This window comes from Geotrypetes seraphini, chromosome 6 (assembly GCF_902459505.1).
Source record: "Geotrypetes seraphini chromosome 6, aGeoSer1.1, whole genome shotgun sequence".
Classification (NCBI taxonomy): Eukaryota; Metazoa; Chordata; class Amphibia; order Gymnophiona; family Dermophiidae; genus Geotrypetes; species Geotrypetes seraphini.
Window position 1 is genome coordinate 50,154,070 of NC_047089.1, and position 10,244 is coordinate 50,164,313.

The 10,244-nt window shown below is 39.8% G+C and overlaps 1 protein-coding gene across 2 annotated transcripts in view; it reads left to right on the forward strand.

Moving 5' to 3' along the window:
* MEDAG (mesenteric estrogen dependent adipogenesis) overlaps positions 1–5,753 on the forward strand; it is a 38,125-nt gene extending 32,372 nt beyond the window's left edge. The window contains exon 4 of one of the 2 annotated variants that reach the window (XM_033949271.1): positions 4,934–5,753. In XM_033949271.1, coding sequence (XP_033805162.1) covers positions 4,934–4,942 — 9 coding nt within the window. In that variant the 3' untranslated portion in view covers positions 4,943–5,753. The remainder of the gene's footprint in view (positions 1–4,933) is intronic. The other variant, XM_033949270.1, reaches the window with a different exon arrangement.
* The last annotated feature ends 4,491 nt before the right edge of the window (positions 5,754–10,244 follow it).

The following is a 10,244-nucleotide window of genomic DNA, read 5'->3' on the forward strand; positions in this document are numbered from 1 at the left end:
TAGAAACTGAAAGGGAGCCATAGCAGCTGACCCGTACAATCCTCAATAACTGATCTCTTGAGCTGTTATTCACTAGCTTCCACCCTGTTAAGTTCAATTTATTTGTACCTTATTTTAATCTTTGTAAACCGCATAGAACTTCACGGTCCTGCGGTATATAAACCGTTGTTATTATTATAGCAGATAAAAATATAAAGTCCTGGATTCTCTCAATGGCATCAGTTTTTTAGGCGCTGGTAGGTGGCCAAGCTCAGTGAAAACATCATTTAAATCAGGGGGTCTCAAAGTCCCTCCTTGAGGGCCGCAATTCAGTCGGGTTTTTCAGGATTTCCCCAATGAATATGCATGGAAAGCAGTGCATGCACATAGATCTCATGCATATTCATTGGGGGAAATCCTGAAAACCCGACTGGATTGCGGCCCTCAAGGAGGGACTTTGAAGACCCCTGATTTAAATGATGTTTTCACTGATTTTCAAGGCGCCTATCGGTGCCTAGAAATCAGCACAGGAATCATGCCTCCAAAGGCTTTTTATGGCGCCTAATGCCACTGTAGGTGTGGCTAATAGCAGAAGTGGAATTAGGCACTGTATAACACCTACGGAGGTGGGATTCACATCAAAGGTAGGCCTGGAAAACCCTGGCCAGAGGTGCGTTTCTCTAACCAGCACCATTGTATGAAAGAGAGATTGTTCACCCTCTCCGAGGTGAAGATAACCAGGGGCCACTCACTAAAGTTAAAAGGGAATAGATTCCGTACAAACTTAAAGAAGTTCTTCTTCACCCAGAGAGTGGTAGAAATCTGGAACGCTTTTCCAGAGGCTGTTATAGGGGAAAGCACCCTTCAGGGATTCAAGACAAGGTTGGATAAGTTCCTGCTGGAACAGAACATACGCAGATAAGGCTAGACCCAAATAAGGCACTGGTCTTTGACCTAAGGGCCGCCATGTGAGCGGACTGCTGGGCGCGATGGACCACTGGTCTGACCCAGCGGCAGCAAATCTTATGTTCTTATGATTGCAAAATGCCTATGCAGTTAGAAGCAGACTTAAAAAGATATCCAAGTAAACATTACATAACAGCATGCATTTACCAAAATGTGGGTCAACTGTTTCTTGCCCAGTATTCGATGTGTGGATTTCCCCCTCCACATGCCTCAGAAAATTAAGATCTGGGGATAAAATAGCCTCTGGGTCAATATTCAAAGTGATCGAACTAGTGAGGAATGGCTTCTGGCAGGTTAAATTGCTTCTTTGGAGCTAGCCAGTCATATTCAGTGGCACTTAACCAGATTATACCATCAAAAATTTTTGGTTAGTGTTTAACGTGAATCTGGCTATTTTGGGGTTGTTCCGGGGGCAGAGTCCGTACTTGGCCAATTAGTTGCTGATATTCAGTACTTAACTGGGCAAGACAACTGCATAAATAGGACTGCATAAAATATCAAACTCCCTGAAAACCTACTTAAGAACATAAGAATTGCCGCTGCGGGTCAGACCAGTGGTCCATCGTGCCCAGCATTCCACTCCCGCGACGGCCCTTAGGTCAAAGACCAGTGCCCTAACTGAGTCTAGCCTTACCTGCTTATATTCTGGTTCAGCAGGAACTTTGCATAACTTCGTCTTGAATCCCTGGAGGGTGTTTCCACCTATAACAGCCTCCGGAAGAGCGTTCCAGTTTTCCACCACTCTCTGGGCAAAGAAGAACTTCCTTATGTTTGTACGGAATCTATCCCCTTTTAACTTTAGAGAGTGCCCTCTCGTTCTCCCTACCTTGGAGAGGGTGAATAACCTGAATTTATCTTACCACCTCAATAGCCCTTATGGCTGCAAGTGTCATCTATATGCCAATACAGTAGATTTTGCGTGGGTTTTGGTGGGCTCACATTTTACAGCATAAATGTAGTGGGTAGCGTGGGATATGGGCATGGTTCACTACCCTGCCCCCCAGGCTACTCCAGATACCTGCTTGCTGCTCTATTAGGATGTCCCATAATATCTGCAGCTGTCATACAGGCTGGTATGTACTGTTTCTTTCATAGCTTGGGGGGGGGGGAGAGGGGGTCTTTGGGGAAAATGGGGGGTATGCTTTTATCCCTCCAGTGGTCATCTGGTCAGTTTGGGTACTTTTCTAGCACTTAGACACTTTGAAAACAGGTTTAACTGAATGTCCAAAGGATGCCCTGAACATCTTGAAAAAAGTTTGATTGTTCCTGCAAGATGTCCAAGTGCTAAGCCCGCCCCAAAACACGCATCTTACACGTCCCCTTAACATTTTGACTTCCTGCAAGACTTCTAAACTTAGTTTGAAAAATCGGCACTTGACCATTTTGGCAATTAAAACGTCCAAGTGCTGGCTTATGCCATTTTTTTGGAAGTTTGCATTTAAAAAAAACAAAAGATCCCCCAGATGTCAAAAGATGGATGACATGTGGAAAACATGGTATCATGGCATGCTGATAAAAGAGCAGAAGTAGCATAGAACCACAGTAAAATTCCCTCTCAGCCCAATGATAAGGGTTTAAGTGGGCAGGAGCTGTGTCTGCCTGCTTAAACCCCTTTGAATATCTATCCTTTTGTTTTTTCAAGATTGATTAAAAGCTATATCCTGTATTCCCTCTTTCTCTGATATTTCATTCTCTCAATATAACATACAATTTGTCATGGCAGTGGGCTTTTCTTCCAGGACGACTTAACACTTGTCTTCCTGTAACTAAAACTCATCCTGCTTATATGATAATAGTATACTTTACCAGGTCAAAAGAGTCAGGATGAAGAAATGTTTCCACCTGAACGCAGAACTGGACTCTACACAGCCAGTGATTCGGCACCTAAGTGCCTTCCTCAGTAGTCTACAATTTGACAAATAAATTATAATTAATCTCTTCAAACTTAACCCCCCCCCTTTTTTTTTTTACTAAGCCACACTAGAGGTTTCTACTTTGGCCTGGAGCAGTAAAAGCTCCAACGCTCATAGGAATTCTATGAGTGTCAAGGCATTTGGCACTATGGGCCATGGTAGAAACATCTACTGCGCCTTAGTACAAAGAAAAGGGGAGGGGGTTAAAATAATGAATATATAATTAGTAAAAGAACACATCATACATAAGATTAATAATCAAGTTTCAAGTTTATTTAAAATTTCTTATACCATTCAATCAAACTTTTGAGCGGTGTACAATAAAAATATAGCCTTCAACAGATAAAAACAAGATTATGGTTTGGCAATTAAAAACGACATGAAAATTTAGAAGGACAAGACAAAACTCAGATTAAGACAAACGGGAACAGATGGAGAGAGGGGAAAAACTACAATATTTTGAGTAAAGAAAACAAATACGGGATGAACGACAGGGAGGGAAAGGTGTTGCCCGCAACAGCAGTCAGCAAGTGTTTGGCCCTTACAAGGGCAATTAGGTTTCGAAAGCATCTTGGAACAAGAATGTTTTCAGCTTTTTAAAAAAAAAATAAAAAATGAAGCAAAGATGATTCTTCACGGAGGTAATTGGGAGTAGAGTTCCAAAGAGATGGTGCGATCACTACAAAGTTGTTTGATCTTATTGTGTTAATATGCTTTAGAGATGGGACAGCAAAAAGGTTTTGTGTCATAGAGCGGAGTGATTTAAATGGACAGTAGGGGATTAGTAAGCTATTGATAAATTCAGGTTGGTTGCTTTGGCATGTCTTTAATGTAAGTAATAAAATTTTACAACTAATTCAACAGGTAGCCAATGTGCTTTGCATAAAAGGGGGGTGACATGATCGTATTTCTTGGCATTAAATATAATTTTTATTGCAGTGTTTTGCATGATTTGTAGGCGTCTTAAGTCTTTTTTTGTTATGCCTTTATAAAGTACATTGCAATAGTCAATACCATTAAACAAAGGATATATAATAACATGCAAAAGACAATTGGATAAAAATATTGGAACATTCTGGGAACATTTTTTCATTCTGACTCTTTTTGATCTGGTAACTGTTTCATTTTGTAAATCTTTATTGACATTTCAAACTTTATAATGTATACAATTGAAGAATCAGAAAAAACTATATGAAAATACACATTATTACATTGAACAATTTTTTTATCCCCTTCTTATCTTAATTAGAAACAATAATATTATATATTATACTATCAATATAAAAAAAAAATCAATTTTACTCTTCCAAATAAATATTCTACCCTCCCTGGATGTGTAAAGGAATCTAACGAGGAAACAAAATCATAATACTAATTTTGGTGGGCAACTGTGGGTACAACATATAAATATAACATAAATAAATATTAAACATTAATATTAAATATAAATATGAAAAGATAATGGCAGAACATTTAGGTACGAGCAAGTCCTTTAATGAGGTATGGGGTCCATTGACTAACTTTATTACGTTATAATTGACCTGGTAACTGTTATCGTCATGGATATACCTTTCCGGTTTTTCTTTTCAGTAGTATACTTTAGTCAAACAATATTTTAAAACTGTGTTGGCTAGTGCAAAGTCCAGTGTTATTTTAAACCATTGATTTTTCAAAAGGAAAACACTTATGTACTTGAAAATGGCCCAGGTGAAAAAAAAAAAGTACCTGTGGAGATTTGCACCTGCTTTTTTTCAACAGATACTTACTTGTGTGAAAATTATGTGAGTGGTTTAAAAAAAGTAAAATTAGTTGCTATTCTTCCCCTCCTGCTCTAACCTGCCTTCTTTTTATCAGGAGCAATGTCTCCCAATGATTCAGTTCTGCACATACCATGACAGTAATGAACCTCACTCCTAAGCTAGCATAGGTGGAATATAATTCCCATGGGTAAAATTACATTGCCAGCTATTCTTGCACATAGTTTTTTTCTATACCCAAGCTGGACAATTTTGACAGCTTATTTCAGTTTCATCTATAAACACTGCTAACCGTACCTCTTTTGATCTTTTTTTCAGGTTCAATAGATGAAGAGTAGAGTGACTTGGACCATGTTGTGCATATTTCACTGAAATATGAACTCTTCTCACTGTCATCAAATACACAACTCCCAACATTAAACAAAATCTAGCTGTATTATTAAAAAAAAACAACAACACCTTTTTATCTCTTGTAGTGAGAAGAGACTTATTTCTTCATATGGGATACATAAGAATCAAGCAACATTGATACAAACTGTTCTGGCTAAAGAAATAGTATCGGTTCACTGTCTATACTACAATAACTTTTGAAAAAGTGAATAACATTTTGTGGAAACAGTTTATGTTTTAAATTCAACTGCTCTACACTAATGTAAAAATATATATATATATATATATCTGTGTTACCATTTGAATGCACCTGATCTATGATTCTCAGTTCCACTGCCCTGTTTGGTCAGGGCTAAAAGGCTGAGAAAGACATGTTCACAGCCCCCAGAGACAGGGAGTTGCTCATCATGCAGTAGTGACACCTAGTGGCCAAGTATAGGGGCCCATGATTGCAGGGTTCCAGAAGGAGCTCTGATGCATGATCCTTGACTGTCAGTGCAAGGACTGCACTAGAATAAGTTAGAATGGAATATAAAGTAGGGAGGAAAGGTCCCCAGGTAGTTTAAATGAAGGCTCTTGATGCCAAATCTCAGACCTGGATCTGACTGAGTTGAAGGCCAAAGGATCAAGAGAAAAATGCCTGTCAGAAATATAAATGAATCTGTTATTGCTACTAATTAAGCTACATGAGAAATGTAAACAAAGATTCAAGTAAAATTTAAGTTTCAAATAATAATGGCTTAAGCTTTATAGAAAATAAGACAGAATAATCTTTGCAAATCAAATAATATAATGCTCAAGTTTTTGGATGATAAAGTTCCCAATAAAGGCGAACTGAAGACCCAGCTATAAATAAAACACATTTGACACCTTTGATTTACAATCTTACCTCAGAGATCTAACTAACCAATGCTCATAGAATTCCTTTGAGCATCGGAGCATTTAGCGCCCCAGGTTGTGGTAGAAACCTCTACCACAGCTTAGTAAAAAAAAAAAAAAAAAGGGGGGGGAGGGTTGTTAGCCCGTAACACAGTAAACATTAGATAATACTGGGCTCTTTGTACAGAGAAGTTGAATTGATCTTTTGTTAGGCTCTCCAATGAAGAACACAGCAGAGGTAAGTGAGGGTAAGAGGCACCTGGGGTGGTGGCACCCCTCGTGCCCTCCTCTCCGCCTTCCTGCTCCTTCCACGCCCCCCTGGTTTTTCTCCGTTCCTCACACCATGCTCATGCCCTCTCCCCATACCTTTTTAAGCTTCTTCGGCCTTCTGCTCACACTGGCGTTGGCTTTCCCTCTGATGTCACTTCCTGGCCCCGCAACCAGGAAGTGATTTCAGAAGGGAACCAGGCCAGCAGCAGGCCGGAGAAGTTGCTTGCGCTGTTGAAGATTTAAAGAGGTACGGAGGGAAGGGAAGGCGTTAGTGTGGTGTGTGTGGGGGGGGCGGGGGGCGGATGGTGCCTGGGGCAATCCACCCCCCCTTACTATGCTACTAGAACACAGCATACCTAAGCACTTCAGCTGCTTTCTATATGAACTGCTGATACTTTATACCTCATAATGCTGGAAACGTATTCAGAGATGCCAAGCCTTGCTTATTAAGGGTGTGTCACACTCATGTGAGAGGACTCTCACTCTCAGACTTTGAGCCCCTCCTCTCACTCATTAGAGCTTCAGTGCCAGTGCATCGATCCTGATTATAAGAGACAAGCTTAAGAGAAGAGAAGCCAAGTGGAATAACCAAAAGGAAGGAATGGAATTCCTGCCCCATTCCTTTTTCCTGTGTCTACAAGTATATGTGCTCTGAAACCTATGCACTGATTGAAGACACTTTTAGCCTAGAAAATGTACGCAGGTAGCTGCTTAGTTATCTGGACAAATGCCCTTGAAACTTGTCTCACCTAGCATTTGCTTCCTCTCTGTTTCTATCTTTTCGTGGGCAACAAAGGAAAGCAAATATCAACGTATGCTGCTTTTTCATTTGCAAAGCAATATCACCCTTATGTCATTCTAGATTTATTACCCTGGATGCATTTTCTGAAAGGGGGTAGGGGAGAGATTGCTGAATCTCACTCTTTGGCTTAGCTCTCCCTTGGTATTTCTGTGCATTTTGCTTGCTGCAGCAACTCGTCATTCTTTACTTATTACTTCACTTATCTCCTGAAAGTCACTTTTTTGGTTTTTTTTTAAAAATTGACTGCTTCAAGACCTAGAACTATCTTCCAATAATCTTTATTCCAGTCTTGGGTATCCTCTTTAGAATTCCAAGCTCAGCTGCTTTCCTTTTGCAAGACCACTCCTGTAACAGGGTCAGCTTGAGACTCTGCGTTCATTCTGTACTTTAGAAAGCTGAAGGCTCATTTCCTCTAGGGTTTCTGCACTGCCTCCTGCTGGCAGAACCTAGTCAGTATAAACCAAACAACACAATGGTCTCCACTTCTGGTCTTGGGGAATTATGTTACCTTTGTTAACCACACAGCAATAGGGTCTTACAAAAGAATCGAAGCAAATATCCTCTATACATAGTGCAAAATTCAAATGTGCATGGAGTTCACTGTTTAAGGGAAAGTACTGTCAAAATATATATACTGGGGGGGGGTGGGGAGGGGAGAGGGAGAGAGTTTAAGTAGCCGGTTAGAAATATTTGTATTTTTAACTTGCTAATAAATGGCCAGTCAATTTGTTTTCCAATTCATTTCCAAATTGTTCTTGTGAACTCTATCTTAATTCTTTTGTGCATTCTTATTTCAAGGGTGGATGAATAAAAGTGATGTCATAGTAATTCATGTATATTCTTATGATTATGATGATGAGTTACATAATGCAGCCAGAAGCTTTACAGAGATACTTAGCCAGTTTTATAACTGTAGGCTTGCACACTTCATAATGAAAGTATGAAGTGGCTTTTTAAAATAATTCCTATTATTGTAAACCGACCAGATACCTGTGATGGCAGGTATATCAAGCTATGAATAAATCTGAAACTTACATTTCACCCAAGCAACCCCCACTGTACTGGGATCCCAGTCAAGAAGGGGGCCCAGCAACCCTAAACTGCAACGGCAGAGGTAGAATGTGACAAATATGACTTTTTAATAAGTTGTCAAAAGAACATAAGCATCACCATACTGGCACAGACTGAAAGTCCCTGAAGTCCAGTATCCTATTTTCAGCACTGGTCAATCCAGGTCACAAGTGCGTGGCAAGATCCCAGAAGATTAAAACAGATTTTATGGTGTGTATCTCAGGAATAAGCAGTGGATTTTTCCAAGTCTGGCTTAATGATTTATGGACTTTTCTATTAGGAACTTGTCCAAACCTTTTTTTTAACCCTGCTAAGCCAACTGCTTTTACCACTTAATCTGGGAACAAATTCCAGAGTTTAATTACACATTGAAGAAATATTTTCTCTGATTTGTTTTAATTTTGCTATTTTGCAGCTTCATTTTGTGCCCCCTAGTCCTTGCATTTTGGGAAAGAATAAACAAGTGATTCATATCTACCTATTCCACTCCACTCAGCTGAGGAAAAGTTCATGGTCTGCTATTGAGACAGATATGGGGGAAGACACCACTTGCCCTGGATCGGTAGCATGATATGTTGTACTTGCTACTATTTGGGTTTCTACTGGGTACTGTGACCTGGATTGATCACTGTTGGAGGGAGGAAACTGGGCTAGATGGAACATTGGTCTGACCCAGTTTGGCTGTTAATTTGTATTTTATAGACCTCTGTCATATCTTCTCTCAGCTGTTCTCCAGTTTTCTCTAATAAAAGTATTTCTCGTTCTGCCTGCTGGCAGCTGGAAAAGTGCCAGGTCAAGTCTTGAAATAACAGCTGTGACGCAGGAGATGCTATACAAGGTCTATTCAAAAAGTTCCATGACTGATTTTAAAAAAATTTATTAAACAATCTTACAACTTATTCCATTGGGTCCCCTTCAAAGTATTCCCCTTCCCTATGTATACACTTTTCTCAACATCGTTTCCACTTCTGGAAACAGTCCTTAAATGCATCTTCAGGAATCGCCAAAAGTTGCTGCGACGAATTTTGCTTTATGTCTTCAATGGTGTCGAATCACTTTCCTTTCAGCGTGGATTTAAGTTTAGGAAACAAGAAGTCAACAGGGGCAAAATCAGGAGAGTAAAGTGGCTGGGGATGAATTGTCATAACATTTTTGTGCAAAATTCACAAATTTTGACACATTCAAAGCACCTTCCACGACTCATGACATGTTCTCCATAAACCACATTTCATAAGTTTCTGTAGTGGTTTTATCCAATTTAAAACAGAACTTCACGCTGTAGTGCTGCTCATTGAATTTCGCACATGATGAAAAATAGCCGATCATGAAAGCCACTTTCACAAAAACTCCTGTAGCTCAGAGATTAAAATAGATAGATATCAACAAACAGAAAAAAGGAGGTTTCTCATGAGGTTTCAAACTACTTGATGCTGCCTGGCATGCAACTCAAACTGTCCTGGAACTTTTTGAACAGACTTTGTACTTATGCGCTTCTCTAGTTGCTGGAAGGCAAGACAAGAATACTTTTTTTGGGAGAAACCTGGAGAGAGGCAGCACTCCAACTTTTAAATAAATCACGTTTGCCCATTCTGCCTCCTTGAAGTTTTGGGGGCAATGGAGATGGGAATGTCTCTTCCCATTGCTGTCGTAGCCATCATAGGGGACCCCTTGGCAAAACTGCTTAAATTTAGGCCATTGAAAATATGTTCAAATTTTTGTTTCAAAAAATACTGCTTATGCTAGCATTTGCTCTTGGTGGTGTACAATTTCTCAGCTTAAATTGAAGTGCTCTTGAGCTCATTTCCCCAAAATATGTGTAGCCTTCCTCTTGATCAGGGTGCAAAGGTGGCCACAGAGGTGCCACACATATGAAGAGGAAAAGCAGTGGGACTTAGAGAAAATGGGGAAAACTCTGCCACAATGCAGAAAAAGTTAAGGGCCAGGTGGGATGGGAGAGGCTAAAACGTCAAGGCTTTTGCTGGAGTGAGATATGCAAATAAAATCACCACTCAAAACCCAGTTTAAAGACAAGATATCTTTTAAGTAAAATCCCCCAGTCATGTAAGTATGCAAAACATAAAAGCAGAGCAAAACAAGGAAAATCAAATAACTTAAGTGAATCACAGTTCAACAGAAGGACAATTGAATAAAGGGTGCCTGTGTGAAAGTGCATGTTGATATCTCAGAGATTTTGCAATAATCGGGCAAGGTCAGGAT